This window comes from Lineus longissimus, chromosome 1, assembly GCF_910592395.1.
Source record: "Lineus longissimus chromosome 1, tnLinLong1.2, whole genome shotgun sequence".
Lineage (NCBI taxonomy): Eukaryota > Metazoa > Nemertea > Pilidiophora > Heteronemertea > Lineidae > Lineus > Lineus longissimus.
The window spans coordinates 3,199,661-3,215,830 of NC_088308.1; the positions used below are offsets into that span (position 1 = coordinate 3,199,661).

At 39.1% G+C, this 16,170-nt stretch overlaps 2 protein-coding genes across 5 annotated transcripts; both read right to left on the reverse strand.

The window, feature by feature from the left end:
* Positions 1 to 211: 211 nt before the first annotated feature.
* Positions 212 to 10,129, reverse strand: LOC135485233 (dual specificity mitogen-activated protein kinase kinase 4-like). Of its 2 annotated transcripts, none has more exons than XM_064767071.1 (12): positions 9,838 to 10,129; positions 9,095 to 9,200; positions 8,652 to 8,718; positions 8,452 to 8,565; positions 8,196 to 8,315; positions 7,850 to 7,969; positions 7,526 to 7,577; positions 7,230 to 7,357; positions 6,983 to 7,060; positions 6,548 to 6,687; positions 6,297 to 6,342; positions 212 to 6,031 (listed from the first exon to the last, which is right to left on the reverse strand). In XM_064767071.1, the coding sequence occupies exons 1-12, from the start codon at positions 9,890 to 9,892 to the stop codon at positions 5,915 to 5,917; spliced, it is 1,143 nt and encodes a 380-aa protein (XP_064623141.1). In that variant the 5' UTR covers positions 9,893 to 10,129; the 3' UTR covers positions 212 to 5,914. The 2 variants fall into 2 exon arrangements, with proteins under 2 accessions (XP_064623141.1, XP_064623150.1); XM_064767080.1 differs by lacking the exon at positions 9,838 to 10,129 and adding an exon at positions 9,374 to 9,672.
* A 1,013-nt stretch (positions 10,130 to 11,142) lies between these two features.
* LOC135497914 (CDP-diacylglycerol--glycerol-3-phosphate 3-phosphatidyltransferase, mitochondrial-like) lies at positions 11,143 to 16,112 on the reverse strand. Of its 3 annotated transcripts, XM_064787934.1 has the most exons (10): positions 16,014 to 16,112; positions 15,669 to 15,743; positions 14,711 to 14,909; positions 14,434 to 14,511; positions 13,779 to 14,059; positions 13,110 to 13,288; positions 12,400 to 12,779; positions 11,910 to 12,135; positions 11,735 to 11,817; positions 11,143 to 11,565 (listed from the first exon to the last, which is right to left on the reverse strand). In XM_064787934.1, the coding sequence occupies exons 1-10, from the start codon at positions 16,109 to 16,111 to the stop codon at positions 11,446 to 11,448; spliced, it is 1,719 nt and encodes a 572-aa protein (XP_064644004.1). In that variant the 5' UTR covers position 16,112; the 3' UTR covers positions 11,143 to 11,445. The 3 variants fall into 3 exon arrangements, with proteins under 3 accessions (XP_064644004.1, XP_064644012.1, XP_064644020.1); XM_064787942.1 differs by lacking the exon at positions 15,669 to 15,743; XM_064787950.1 differs by lacking the exons at positions 15,669 to 15,743; positions 16,014 to 16,112 and adding an exon at positions 15,180 to 15,653.
* Positions 16,113 to 16,170: the final 58 nt, after the last annotated feature.

Below are 16,170 nucleotides of genomic sequence, written 5' to 3' on the forward strand. Positions count from 1 at the left end.
AGTTCTGGTGTCTGAAGGATTGGGATCTTCATGGACATAATATTGAGAAGCTGATTCCATTAAGGGACATGCATGACCCTCTAGGCTGGTCAGATCAAAGAAAGACCTGTTTCATCGATCGGCCAATCATAAGTTTGTTGCTTGTCAGATGTCTCTGATCGGCAGCAGGGCCACAATCACTCGATCACAGAATGACAGAAAACACTTTTATTTTCACCAATGTGTGTTATTTAAAAAAAAGAATCAACTGGCGATACTACAGACACATGATAAGACTGCACAGATTTACGGACTATATTACAAATGGCTTATGTACAATATACAGCTTGGGAAATCTTACATTGGTCAATAGATGAACATATTGTGCACAAAGGTAGAGAGTACTCTATAACAGCCAAGTAACTCAAGTCACTCCGGTCCATAAACCTCTCGATGACATCAATGCCAGTTTACATAGAATCCACATTTCGTGATGCACATGACAGTTAAAACATCAATCCTGACACATGAAGGATGACAGCCGAGAATGTGACTTCTATGTGAACTAGGCCTTATCAACACCACTTTGACTTGATATCCGGTTACATTTTTGCATGTTGAAGACAAGGCTGAGAGTCACAGGGCTGGGTTATGTATGAACTGGACTCATTCAGGTATTCTTTTACTCAGTGATGGTCTAAGGCAGAGTGCCACTTTATTTCTTCACAACGACACATTTGTGCTAAAGAGACACTTGATCAAGTCTTCCATACATGCATAAGGCCGAGTTTATACAGAACTTCAGTTGTCACATTTCATGGGTCACAAGTAACACTTGAACAAATAAATGTTTGAAGTGTCACATGGACGACTATGTTGCCTACACTTCCCCAATGACTTGAATGTTCTTAAGTTCACCTGTGACCCGTGAGACTTGACACGTAATACGTGACTTCTATGTCGCCTCGACCTATCATGTGCAGCTTCTCCGAAATGAAGGTAGACTGATCAGTATGTTTCCTCTCTATTTTGGTGTTTCAGTGATGTCACACTAAACCACAGCCATAGCCACTTAATTTAGTTCAATGAACTGTTCAAGACCAACTACACTAAGAAAAGCCAAGAACATTTGGAATACGATGACCTTTGAGTACACTTACCAACCTTTTTTGATTTCACCACAACTTAACACAAGAAAGAGAAACAGGCTAACAAAATCACGAATCTACGATGCAGTACTTCCATAAGTCAGTTTTGTTTTAACCCCCCCCCTTCCACAACAGCATACATTATGTAAATGAACATGTTAACTGCGTCTATACACAGTGCCGCAGAATTCTAGCACGAAAGTGGCCATTACAAATTCCCTGTTAACGATAGTTGCATTACATATTTTTAAACTGAATTCTTTCACAACTTAAAATTCCTACAGATTCAACTCATTTACAAATCATGATATCATTAACACTGTGGCTGCCTCAAAGATATGCATGTCAACACTATAATAAATAAACCCATAGCATGAAATTTCACTCAAATCAAAACAAATTACACCCGACAGCAATATTCTTATGTCAAGAATTACCCAAATATCCTAAATACATTCAGGCCTTTCAATAGCCTACTAAGTACATATACTATTACTTAGTAAGAAGTGCCCAAATTTAACTTTTACACTGTAAATGCAAGTATTGCAAGAAAACATCAAGGTTCGGTAAGATATTTTTTCCCTCTTCTATTTTTGACAGTTGACATAGCATATGATTTGAAGCCAAGAACACTAACAGGGTGAAACAATATAAGCTGGCCCCAAATTCATGTCCTTGAAATATGAACAGAATTCGATTCATGAATTGTCGGATAAATACAGCACAAACTGATAAAAGTCAGAACAGAGATGAACATTACACCAGTTCAGGTCTCTCAAATAAACCAAGTACACATCTTTCAACTGTTTGTGCACCTACATAACCAAGTGAATAAATACTTGAGTTCTTGATCAACAAGAAATAGATAAACAAATAAAGTGCTGACCAATTGAAGGTGAACACAAAATTGACTCCAAGAACCCACCGAGGTTACTCAAGCAACAGTACCTTTGAATAAGATTGAAAGCCACACATTCACCAGCAGACTGAAGCTTGAACAAGATTTGTAGCTCAGTTTGACATTTTTTTTGTGGCGGCATGCATATGTGTGAGGAAATACAAGGATGTGCTATTAAATAAACAATTCCTTACTAAGACATCTCCAGGCCACATCTCTGTCATAACAGAAAAGTTGACCACTCAGAGGTAAGTAGATACTTTTCCAAATTTCATTGCTTGCTTCGGGTTGTCCAAAAATCAAACCCAATCACAAGCTTAGCCACTACAAATTTCAGTACTTTGTCTTGAATTGAATTGTATCTAAACAGAAACGCATGCACATTCTATGTTTATTGATAATTCATCAATAGGTCGACCATAACTGAAATAATCAATTGAACATTTACATTTTAATACTGTCAAGTGTCACAAAACTTTCTTAAATTGTTGTGGTATTGTGCTTTGAAAACATTATGTTTCAAGTCAACATCTATAGGGCGTATATTAGTTATTTCTATAACTTTTCTCATTTCTAGTATATCTGATGAAACCAGTTTACATGTATGAGATGTCCAAAAAGAATTTTTTCTTCAAATTATACATCTGGGGTGTATCATTTCTCACCAGTCGAAGGTGCATGCACAAGAGCTTTTCAGAAGAGAATTTCCCCTGACCAAAACTGTCACAGGGATTTGCTGAATATCTGTTGTTACATGGACAGTAGAAAAACCAATTTAAACTTGAGACACCGGGAAAAACATGACATACATATGTAACATTTGGGGTAATGACAAGGAAAAAATTTGTTAGAACGAAAATTGCTTCAGGATTTGAATTTGACAAAATTAATTTCTCATCATTTTGATATACAGTACTGTACATACCACCTCAAGTGTTAATTGTACAGTACTAAAAGACTTCGCATCTTCACTTTCCAGGAGGTCACATACAAACATCACACAGGTGACCTTCATGTACTGTACTTTGAAGGTCAGGTGAGAAATACTATACATATTAATTCCATGTTCGTGTTTGTACCTGTTGTGATCCATTTGAAAGAAATTTAGCATTGCTGAGCGAAACTGCAATCACGTATCTGTCATACCAAAACTATTTCCTGCCTGAAAACCTTATTTTGAGATGATTGCAAGACACCGGTAGAACTTCAGGCTGGAGAGATGATGTTTTGGTGGATCAGCTCACAGACATAGCGTCAGTGTGAAAAATCTTAAGAACCTGGAGAAAAACCAGCAGATAAAATTGCACAAAGCAATAGAAAAGACCACAAGCTTTTAAAAATTGATTCATGAAAAACAAGCAATCTTTGTTGTTGCACATGCGATGAACTCCACCAATGAGCAATTTTTGTCACATGTGATCACAACCACAGGTGGCAGCAACAAAACTTGCTTTTAATAGGCATATCAGGAAAATGTTTGAGAAGCAGCCAAATGTTGTATTCCAAAAAATTGCAATCTACAGTGTCAGTTGTAGCCAACACAATATGGCAAATTGACGTTAAAAAATTCTACCAAAATGAATGTATTTTTTTCTCAAAAAATAAAAAATAATTCTTACTTTTAACAAACTAATTATAAGTGGATTCCCATAAACTTGGGAAAATGTACATGAACATGAAATGTCTAAATATGACGCCGAATTGTGAGCATTATATCAAAATGTAATGGTCCGAGGACCAAACATGTGCTCACATGTTCAAATACAAAACTCTACATTTCCCGCTAATTGTAATACGGAATGCCACTCGAGATAGTCTTTTAGTCAACTTGTAATACGCAGTTCAACACACTGTTCAGGGTTCTACTGTACATCAAGATCTATGTTTTGACTCGTACCAAACTTGTACCCACTGTCTGCCTTGATTTCTTTTTGCATACGGAACGGGTAACAAATTCCTCAGAGTAGTGATACTTGACATACCAGCTATTATCCCCATTCAACGTAATACTCTGTTCAAGCACACACACACACACAACACTTTCTCTTTAACAACATCTCCACTTCAAGCATAAACAAATCATGTGAATTTGGACCCACTGTCATATCTCACAATTATACAAGGAAGGTCCTTGTGATAACACTGGACAGGAAGCACTGGTTTTTGTGTCACAACTCTTAACACCACAAAGCATAAAAACGGCTTTGAAAGGCCCCCAAATTTATCGGTATCTTTCCTAGGTCAAGGCTCAAGAGTCTCAAGTGATAAAACCAATGCTTCTTGCCATAGCTCTAAAACAGTCCACTTATGAAGCAATATTTCTCATTTTAAATCATGAGTATTTGACATTGCTGCAGGGTTTCTCCCAAGAATATTCCTCCAGGTGCAAGTAACTGACTTCATCAATGCTACAAAGAGTCACAGATTTTAAACCAGTGAGAATGAGAATTGCGATGAACATGGGCAGGGCAGGCATATGCACATCCAAACCAAACCATACCATTGGTCATGTCCACAGTTATAATCTGAAACACGACATTAGAAGTTGGGAACAATAATTCATAACACTCACTTGCTGTATTTATACCTCACCCCATTCGGACAAGGAAGAACTTGACTGCTTCAAGTGCATTTTGCTTTCAAGTTCAACCCGAATAGCAGAATAGAGAGCATTACTTCCACTAGTTAAAGAATTGAAACTCATGTCACGAAAACCTCTCCTTTATCAAAATACACCAGTATTCAATGGTAGAAACCCTTAATTAACAGCAATACATAGCCTGGGATAACAGATCCCCTTGGCTCGCATTCAGTCAGGATGGGACATCACTCGCGTTAGCTGCAGAAATGTATACAAGCACTACCAAACTGGGTAATGCACTGACACAACTGTGACAACCAGCCATGTTATTAAGATTGTGACCAGATTTAAGAAGTAGCTTCAATTTTTAACCCTTAATGGACAAACTAAACTAGAAGCAAGCAAAATGTTCAAAGCTTTGTTTCTTGAAAAATTTCCTATGATCTAGATTATGATCTAAAATATTACAAGGCGCCATTTGCATTGAAACACAAGCGCAGACAAAATTAGCCGATTTTTCAGAATTTTGGTCTAATCCAGGTTGCCTGGATTTACTTACGCGTCCAAAAGGGTTAATAATGGCACACTTGTAGATTTCTATTGCACTGGTAAGCGGGAATATTTAAGCTTTGATTACATCCCTATACAGTATTATGACCAGAGAAACACCAGCGGGCATAGCAAGTCTTAGCTGTATATCAACAATCTATCAATGAAAAGATCTACCCTATAAGTTATCAAGACAAAGATACAGTAAAGTTCTTTCTGCACCGTAAATTTGCTCACTGAGTAAAGAAACCAGAAGTATATTTTCTAAATAGCAATACTGTCTTACTAGGGTAACGGTTGGACATGTCTATGATTGAATCATACTTTAGGACAGTCGCTGCCAGGGCGCAAACACTTTCTGTGCAGGTCCCGTTGTTTGCTTGTCTCAGCTGCATATGATAAAGGCACAATGTGCATATTACTTAGGCATGAATGTGCACGCCGCAGAGCCAACAGGAACCAATTTACCATCAAATGTATTTTATGGTTTCGTATCTGTTCACACTCTAGAGGGACTATTCTTTCTATAGTTCTTCAAATTCATTTAGGATTGATTTTCGACAAATAAATCTATCTGAATCATCATACAACAACCTGAAAACATGAAAAATGGGAGTTATGATTATGAATATATATGCCTAGACTTGCTATTACCCACTGAAGCGTGAAATGATTTTAAGATGAACCATCACAGCATGTTAGATACATTATCTCCAGGAAACGCCAGCAGGGTCCCCTTCCTGCTGAAACTGGCAATTGCTATGAGCTACTCTGCTCCATGAACTCCAAGTTTTCTGGCATTTGATCTAGGACCGTTGAGACATATCCGGAGACTTGCACCTCCTTGACCTCGTATAACTTGATGAACGGTTGCTCCTGAAATAAAAAAGTAGGCTATGTTATTTCCTCTTGGCTGCGATTATATGGAGTTTAATATTGTTTATATGTAACGTGTCACTGTTCACTTTTTATGAAATGAAGAACAAACAAAGTGCCGGCTACATATGATGTACACAGCTGAGGTGAAGGGGATTCAAAACTTTTGGCATCACTTTACATTTGCCTCCATTTTTCTTTTTGATTGGCATGAGCTTCAAATTCAAATTAGACTGGAGAAGACCTGGCATAAAACTGTACTCACAAGCAACTTCTTGTATTTTGGCCTGAGTTTTTCATCCTTGGTCAAGCTGAAGAAAAAAACACACAATTACACCATCAACAATGTGATCAAAGTGGTAACACAGCTCTGCATACATCACTCTCATCACATCCACTATTGCTTTTTTTCTGTTGCCACAATTTTCATAACTTTTTTTCTTCTAATTTTGTGAAACTCGTCATGTAATACTAGCAAGGTTTAGCAACGGTGTACAATCGGCTTGAGGGACTTACCAGGTGTTGACGAAGTTTAAGAAGTCTGCCGAGAACCGTTCACCAAGTAACTGAGGTGGATTGCCATGGACAACTTGCGTTAATTGGTCAAAGACACTGTTCCATTTTCTATATGGAAACCTCCCTGTGGCTAACTCGTACTGAAAAGATTGAATTAATATGTTTGTGAATACTTGACAAACATATATTGACTGAGGATAACATACTGGTTGAATGGAAAAACACCACACTTTAGCAAAGATATTTGATGGACAGTTATTCATAATTTCAATAGAAAATAGCATCGCAAAGCAAGTTTTACCAGCCCATTGAGTGTCAAGGTGTGATATCTATTAAGTTGGTTGTGGACAGTGTTTGATGGTTGTTAACCATGCTGTAGAAAAGTAATAATAAACAACTTGTTTCAGATGCCAAGTACAAAAGGTAACGACTTACTAATGTGATTCCTAAGCTCCAGACATCTGATCGGATGTCATACCCTTTACTAGAGGCTCTTGGGTCGATTCTCTCCGGCTAAAATGGTATGAAAAACGGACGTTATAAGTCTCTGACCAAGACATCATTACGAAACTATACTAATAATGGTGGTTTCTATAATAGTGCTTTCAACCAACCAGGATATGTGCCAAAGCTCTTCATAACTGTCACTACTATAGGTCTCCACAGAGACTAAGACACTTACCGCCATGTATGGCCTGCACCCTGCATCCCGTGATTTCGCTATTGAATCAACAAGTTGTCCACTAATTCCAAAATCACACAGCTTGATATTGCCAGTGCGGTCAAGGAGGATATTTGAAGGTTTTACATCTGCAAGAGATGATATTACAATTTAGATATAAACAAAAACCAAAAATAAATGAACATAGTCTGCTGCCTGAAGACATTTTTCCTGAACTGGTCCCATATGTGTGCCATCCAACATGACCATCAAAATATATCGGCATAACTAGATGAAAAGCCAAAAGAGCTTCTTACCTCTGTGGATGATATTGAGTTTCTCTTTTAGATAATTCAATGCTTTTAATGTCTGAAAAAGAGATAAAAAGTTGAGCAAATAAAATTACGATGCTCTCCAACGAAACTTTTTGATTCTATTCTGCTGAAAGGTTTCAAATGTTATTGACCAACTGGATGAGAAGACTTCCACCTGGACCAGACAGTCATTCAAAACTACTATACAGTTCATGTATCTTAATCATATGGCAAATAAAATATTTCAAAATACATGCTGATCAGAAGTTGCCTTTTCCTGCAAGTTCTTAGAATCTTTCATCTAAATGCTCTGATAAATTTACTTACAGCTACTGTTATCATTCCTAAAATTTCCTCCGGTATAGATTCTTGCAACGTCGAGTAAATAAATTTGTAGAATTTATCTAATGAAATGGACATAAGTTCCATACAAATCCAGCAGTCTCCCTGGAATGGAAAAAATAAATCACTAATGTTACTTAATTGTATCATACATCACTATCAACATTCTGCCATTCTGATTCATTTCTGCAAATCAATGCATTTTCCAATGATAAAAGAACAAGTTGAACAAATCTGGCAGACTGCACCCCAAAACCGAGTTTTCAATTCTACCCCTTTCACAAAAATATTTGGCTCGCAAAATTAAAGGAGTTTGCAGTTTTTGACTTACCTCCTTGAAGAGAGCACCGTAGAACTGCACAATGAATGGGCATGCACTGCTGTTCATCACCACGTCAAACTCCATCAGCAGCTGTCTTTGTTCTTTCTCATCCACCGTGGCACGAATTCGCTGAAATTGCCGAATTTTGATCATTTGATTAAAAGATAAATGACACTTAACACGCCAAGGTTCATTATGTCTTTTGCTCAGAAACAGATTTGACTGTGCATCGATTGCAAGTTTTGTTTTTTGAGTTGCAACTTACCTTTACAGCCATGACTGTATCACTTTTGATGTGCCTCATTTTATTGACAGTTCCATAATGCCCTCGACCAATTTCACCATGATCCACCAGGTCATCCGCAGTAAAATCGTACGTCTGAAAATAAATAGAGACATTACAAATTTCAGGCATTGCAGAATAGGGATATCAAGTCTTCCCAAAGTTATCTGAAGTGTACTCACCAGCTCAGGAGAGATCTGGAGTTTGCCCGAGGACTCCAGGCTGTGTGACCGCAGTTTGTTTCTTTCCCTGTGGAATGAAGAAAGAGCACATATCATTGTTAGTGTTACTACTAGTACTAGCAAGGACTACGACAGATTCTAACATACTTGCTAGGACTATTCTCTCTTAAGGCATGGAGTCTGCTCTAATACTGACTTGGGAAGGGATTTGTTTGCTGTTGTTTGGAACATGGTCTATTGTTTACCCAATCTAATTCATGAAATTAGCAAACTGAACCTTTGCCGCCTTGGATTAGAAAACACGACCTATATCAAGAGGGCATTTTCAAATAATTATTACCAAATATTGTTCAAGCATGTGGCTGACATTGTCACTTTTTTAGTCTAAAGAATTGACAGTCTACAAACTACTACCTAGTCACAGAACTAAACTAGACACTTACAGCTGCGTTTGATGACCCATCATGGCCAGTGTTGGGTGTTTCGGGTGCTCAATTGCATCGGTGCGGTGATTGAGCGCAAAGTTTAATTTTAGTTTCCCTCTATCACCTGAAATGAGATATGAAGCAAGATATCAAGAATGATACATTCACAGGATCAGAACTAAATGGAACTAAATTGCCATGCCAGCCTCACAAAGCAAATGAGGTTTGATTTCCTAGTACGGTATAATATTAAATGGAATAAAGTTAACAATGGAAAAACAAATCAGGAAAGCCTACTTAGTCCAGGCCTCGAAAAGGAGTTGATCATTTGTTTTGTTTCCAACTCCTGGTTTAATCCTTTCTTGTAATCCTGCTGTACGCTCACATTCACAAATCTGCTCTGGAAATCTGCCCACTGGGAACTTTGCCAACACAGATCACAACATCAGTGCGGTGATGCTTCTAAATTCCAGGAAATGTTGGATGCAGATTGATGGAGGCCATGGATGAATCGCTCAGCCTCGGTCTGCAGGAATGTCGATTTGCTGATGATGAAGCAAGCCAGTACACACTAGGCCTACAGTACACCACACAGTCACAATGCACCGCCTGCACAAAAAATGCCACTTCTTTTGACAGGGTTGTGTGCATGAATGTTGTACTTGGATTCAATGATTGCACAACCTCACTTTACCCTTAGTCACCAATGTTTTGGAATGAAAAGTGTGAGTCAACATGAGTGAGTCGGAACATCAGTTTACCTTGATCCGGAGCTTGATAAAATGTTCGACGATCGTTTTCTGAATCGTCAGCCATCTTGAAAATCTCTGGGAAAATTTGACGTTAGAAATTATCTTCTTTTGACGGCCATAGATTACTTCGGCCGTCCAGTTTGACTTTAAACTGTTCCCTGGGATGTAAAAAAGCCGGATTGCAAAACAAGTTTCACAGAGAGGTATGATTGTAGGCACTGACGGTCATTTCTGATGATGACTCATCACAAGAAAATACTCGGGAACCCCTGCGTGACGTCATCACCTAGTTGGGCAGGTGCACGCGAGACAACGAGAAAACCCGAGAACGGCAATTACCTAGCAGACAGCTTTTTCAATTAACTTTTTATGAGGCTCAATTTGGGGATAGAAAGGTACATTCATTATAAACAAGGCATGGTTAACACATACTGACAAAAATCACTGTACAATTTTCTCTCCTGCATCAACTACAAAGAAAAATCGAAGTTGATGAAACTTGGTGGTGTGACTGGTTTTGGGCAGGTGGCAGCACCATACGGTCACGAATCCTGTCCCGTCCTGCCTTTGTGGATGGTTGTGACAGGGGGGGTCTGCATTGGTTGTGACAATAACGAAAGCCGTATGATATCTTTGGATGCCTCCCTCTCATACTGTCATAGTTCCTTATGCCTCACTTAAGGTTTGGTTGTGACATCCGATCAACTTTGGTCAGTGACAGGGATAATTATGCTCCTGCAAGCAATTTTCATTCAACCAATCAGTAGCACATGAAATCACAACCTTGTCTATCTAGAATCAACTGATTTCGATTCCAGCAATGAACTGAATGAGATGAAGCTGACGGTTTAGACCATATACCACTGTGGTTTAGTACCAAATGAGGGATCTTGTCTCTAAACTAACTGGGATGGTTCCTCTCTGGTTCATGTCTACTTGTCTTCAGACCAGAACAACCAGATCCAAGATTGCAATTGATGACTTCCTCTTGCTATTTCATTGTCTCAAGACGTGAAATGAGAAGGATTGGGATTAAGAGTTTAATGCTAGAGGGGATTCCCTATCAAGACAAAAGACTTTTCAACCATGGCAATACCAGTAATTGGAAGGGGGAGGCACCCAAAGAAGCTACCAGGCTTGAAGGCTTGATATCACCGAGGAAGAATAGCTGTTATACGGTAGTTGCCATTTGACCAACTACTTTGCTTCAACAAAAGCAAGATATTCTACATCTGACTGCAGCAGGGAAATGATGTTACAGCAAATATCAACAAGACTTCAGTAAAAGCCAAATATTAACAAACGATGTGAGCAACAATATTTGTATTTTATAAAAGACAAAATAAATAAACATTGTATGTACAGTAGAGATGTTCAAAAAGTCATTCACACAATGCTATTAATCCAATGAATCATTCCTTAAAGCAATTTGTTCATCTGGGCCAGTTAAGTATCACTACAAAGTACAATACAATAAACTCCCTAGTCGATTTTAGGAAAGATTGTTTGAGAAATGTATAGGCCTATATAAGAGAAGGGCGCGGGAAATCACAGTGCTTTCACTTAAACATATTACATATTGCATTACATGCAAACTGTCTTTGGACTTTCTCGTGACTAGAAAAAGTTTTTAATGTGCGGAGTAAGCCATTGTACCCATAGCGGAATCTGTCGGTCTATCCGGGCAAATAACCTATCATCTGCCTTGGTCGACCTCTTGTAAAGTCTTTCTTTCTCCTAAAAATAGAAAAGATGAAGACTGATACAGAACTGAACACTGTCATTGTATAAAAATCGTAACAGACTTTTTGTCCCCAATTACTATAGTCGGAGACCCGAGCCAATACACTACTGCAGCTCCTCCACAACAAAATAAGACAAGAGAGAACACAGAAGAAAACTCTACCTCGTGCAATTGTTCCTGAAGCTCTTTGTTCCTTGTTACCACAGCTATTTGAGCCTCCAGATCTCTGTTGACGGACCGATAACCTGGAAGGAAACAAATCTGGGCTTTATAGCTTGTGCTTAAAGCTGTAGATACCAATTTCTCTGGAGAAGACAGAAAAAAGAAAATCTCTTACCAAAATTGGGTGATCCGAGTAATGTTAGGCAAGGCAGTGACTGTCCTGGGAGGTAGTACCAGAGACCTTTACCGTGGAATGTCCATTTGTCTCTGAAGTATTCAAACAAACTGATCCGGTTCTCGGCACCACAACCAATGACTTGATTGTAGAATTCTTTGGCTATTTGGATGTAGACAGCAGGAACAGCACCAGCAATACCAGGGGCACCATAAAAACTATTCACCTATTGAAAGAAACATTTTGGTTAATTTTCGTCTTTTGGCGGAATGACAGCACAGTCACCTTAACCACTTCACTATAGGATATTCGTCGCTGTTATTTGGTATGCTACAGCTTACTGTGGAGTTGTTCACGGAAATAATGCATTGCAATGCATTGTGTAATGCATTGAAGTGCATTGCATCATGACGCCAGACTGAAATATCGTAAGAAGACTGAAGATGAAGAAGATTGTGAGAACACGTACCAACCCAACAGAAAAACTTACCTCGGGTGAAGCAAAAAGCACATCATAATCTGCTAGAGAAGATTTCACTATCATATCTTTGTAGTCATCAGTCAGATTGAAATAACCAGACGCAAGGCAAACACGTGATCCTTTCTTCGCAGTCCGTAAAAACACTTTTGTAGCTATTTCATCACAACGTATCCCTAAAGGTCCCATCTGAATCAACGGGTAAATCAGAGTGTCTTTTTCACTTTCATCACAACAGTTTTCGACGGGCATGTCATCTGCTTGAGACACCAGATCATTAATCATGTCACGTTTTGTAAGATTGTCCACGTTGAAAGAAAGGCACGAATCCGGAAATATGTCCATTATCCGCTGTCGCGCTGTGGCCCTGAAGCTGGCACCACCATCTGGTCCTGAAATAGAAGTGTGTGTAGGGAGGTTAAATCTAGGATCAGCCCCTACTCTGAGGTGATTCTGTGCACAATATCATCAGTTTCAGTTGGGTTTCCCCATTCCACATGGGAAAATGACTCGCTGGTCTTCAAGTTGTGAGTAATTTCTGACTTCGATATACTAGCACTTCCCACCACAATGCAGTGAAAATACCTTAACCACAAATGTGCATTGCGATTTCCAAGTCAGACTTTGTGATCGCAATTAAATGAAGAGTCAGCAAATTTAATTTATGGTGCTCAAACCAGATGAAAAAACTATTGTGTCACCGAAAAGTCAAGAGAGGATACCTTCAAATGGATGGTCCATATCCTCATGTAGATGAAGTTTGTTGTCTTGGTCTACTTGGAAGGAGATTGATGAAATACAATCCACAATCCCGTGGAAGAAATTGGCAAGTTCTGGACAATCTCTGATGAGGATGTAACGATCTTGACGATTGGTAAAATATGATTCACTCAGGTTGCAACTGAAAAGAATGGAAGCTTACAATAATGAATGTCATTGACCAGAGCTTAGACAGTGATGTCGTGTCACCATAATAGTGGTGATGACATGAAAAAATGTCAATGCAATATTGTCAACAGATGAAGGAAATGGTGTGACGTCACATCTGTTTTAGTTTATGACATTAACTTGATGACACCATTTCTATGCCAGGGCAAGCTAAGACCCCACCAAGTGAGAAACATGAGTAGCTTGCGTGGACTCTATCTCTCTCGCCAAAGTCGGACCACTAGGCCAATAAACCCAATTGGCGCCTAACCGTAGTGGCACGCAGGATACGCTCATCCCGCCTTGGAGGAGGATTACTCCTAGGAGAATGACCCCTCCAAGTGCAGAGCGAACGCTGAAGAAGAAGAAGAAGAAGATGACACCATTTCTTCCTGCTGCTGACTATACAAAGTCTAAAACCAAGAACATCATAAGATTCGTTATGGTCAATGCAGTTTACTTACCCACTCATAATGAGAGTGTCATCAAAGAGATAAACTTTTAGATGTGACAGTCCGATTGTCTCGTTGAAACGATCAGGTAAGAGTTTCTTTAACACTCCTCTCAGATCTGGCGTGTGATAGAGCGCCACCTGAACTTGATCTGGGAACTCTTCCAACAGGGGTAGCAGCAACGTGCGAGAGCAGGGATCGCCCCTTGAACCTCTGGTATAGTCAAGGAGTATGGTCACTTTAAAGTCAGGTGAATTTGAGGCATTTGTTAGAGCCTCCCTTACAGAATCCACCTGAAAAAGTAAAATCAGGGGATAAAGAATTGTACTGAATGAAAGTTAGACTAAGTTTTTTATTGTTTTATTTGAAATGGAGAATTCACTGAAACATTGTTATTTCAATCAAATTTCGTGCTTAAGTCTGGGTCCTTTGCACTACCAAATCCTTAACATTATAAAACATGGTTAAAGAGACTCCTTTTCATCAGTCAGAGACAGACTGACAATGTTAATAGAAAGCTGGTTCATGATCCTGTGCCTCAGGAAAGAATGATTACCTAACAATTTCACAAGCAGAATTACCGGTTCTTCTGCCGCAGCAGGTCTGAGCATAAGCCAAATCTATACTTGGTATTTTTGAATCACGTGATATAATAATGAAGACTTACCAATCCCTGCTCGAGATTCCCAGTTCCAAGATAAAGTGATGCCAGGCAGATTCTCTTTTTGGCAGTAGCAGCATTGTTCTGCATGAGAAAAACATCATTTCAGCAATTATGGTGGCTATCATAAGAGTTGACAATCATTGAGTGAATGACATGAGATCTTTTTCAATGACGTTGGTGGGGGAGGACACCCATGGAATTGATCTTCTGGTAGACATAACAGGAAACTGAATTCAAAATGACTGTCTTTGAACAATGGCAGTTTATGCTCTAAACTTACCTTCAGCGTGTCATAAAACTCTGCTGGTTCCTTCAGAACTTTTATCTGCTTGCCTGAAACAGCAAAACAGGGAGTCAGGAGTCCGAGCCACGACCCAACCCGTCGCACTTGCCTTGCAGAAATCTGTTCAGAATCTGTCATGGCCGTCACTGCAGGAGTATACGGATTGGTCGAGCTTGAGAATCGGTTGGAGAAATTCCTGAATGCCAAAATGAGGAAGAGAAGAGTCGATAAGCCAACAATACAAACACAAATCATTCTTCAAATTGCACAAAAGTTTTTCGCAAGTTTTAGACCACAACTGGCACAAGCAGCAGGAGCAGATGTGAGCAAGACACAACTGGCTCAATTTTTATGTCATCCCTTTTGCTCCCATATCATACTGACCTACATGTAAGCCTAGGGGCAGAAATGCCAGATGGCACAATAGGATTATATAGTACGGTAGGTGTTCTAGAAAATAACTTACAATGAGTGTAAATACTGTAATACATGACACATCAAATCACTGGATGTTATCACAATCAGATCAGAACAACATAAGACTGCTAAAAGTTTAACAAGTGTATTATTGTATTACACAGTGATTTGATAAATCTTAAAATAAGGTCGACAGTTTCTATGCATATGAGGTTGTACATGCAAATGAGGTTGAAGTCTATTTGGCCCATCACCAATTTATCAAGTGCCATGAAACAAGATTGGTTGTATAATCAAAGTGCATGCATGTCATGTGCCTTGATGCAGTGACATCCAACTAGAAGTATGAACTACTTAAATTGTTTCTTCTTGGATCATGATGGCCTTACACTGTAGTATGTTACACATTTCATAAGATCCCTAAGGCAAATCTGTGTTTGGTATTTTTGGGGCAGTATTCAACACCTTGACTTGTGCACATATTTTATAGGTATGTAACAGATGTTGAGGTGGATCGAGATCAAGGGTACCACCCTACCTTGAGAAAACCCTGTGGAGAACACTGAGTGACACTGTATATATTGCCTCGCCCTCGGCCTCAGTGACAGGGTGACTGTGAGTGAAGAAAGAAGTTTGTTTACAATTTGATCTCAACATTCTGCGCCAAATAGAGTAGAGGGATTTATCACATCATTCAAAGAATGCCAAAAGCAATAGGATGAAGAAATGAATAGTGAATCGAACAACAGGTGGCAGCACCATCCGGTGATACAAAAGCATTGCATTGGCAAATCGTAAGGCTCATTTTGCCAAATTCTAGGTCGACAGTGCAAGTGTTCACCGAAAAATTAGACACTTCTCACATCTAACTTATATAGCCTACCTGCAGAACCGCCTTATGATGAAAACGTTGCGTTCATTTGTTCGTACTGATGTAATATTTATGAGTAATTTCGAAAAGGGCACCACTCTGGTCGCCATATTTGATGGGGCCAAGGTCATTTTCATAACGAGGCTGTCAAGCAAGTGCGCGTCCGTTG

Bases quoted from the DNA above. Each gene is read 5' to 3' on its own strand.
- LOC135485233 (XM_064767071.1), bottom strand. From the start codon at position 9,892: ATGGCTGACGATTCAGAAAACGATCGTCGAACATTTTATCAAGCTCCG. The intron at 7,578-7,849 runs GTAAGTAAATTT...TCTCTTTTTCAG, and splicing joins TAGGAATGATAACAGTAGCT to ACATTAAAAGCATTGAATTA. The intron at 6,688-6,982 runs GTAAGTCGTTAC...CAATCTTTTCAG, and splicing joins GGAGCTTAGGAATCACATTA to TACGAGTTAGCCACAGGGAG.
- LOC135497914 (XM_064787934.1), bottom strand. From the start codon at position 16,111: ATGGCGACCAGAGTGGTGCCCTTTTCGAAATTACTCATAAATATTACA. The intron at 14,512-14,710 runs GTAAGTTTAGAG...TTTCTCATGCAG, and splicing joins AGTTTTATGACACGCTGAAG to AACAATGCTGCTACTGCCAA. The intron at 13,289-13,778 runs GTAAGTAAACTG...CATTCTTTTCAG, and splicing joins GACACTCTCATTATGAGTGG to TTGCAACCTGAGTGAATCAT.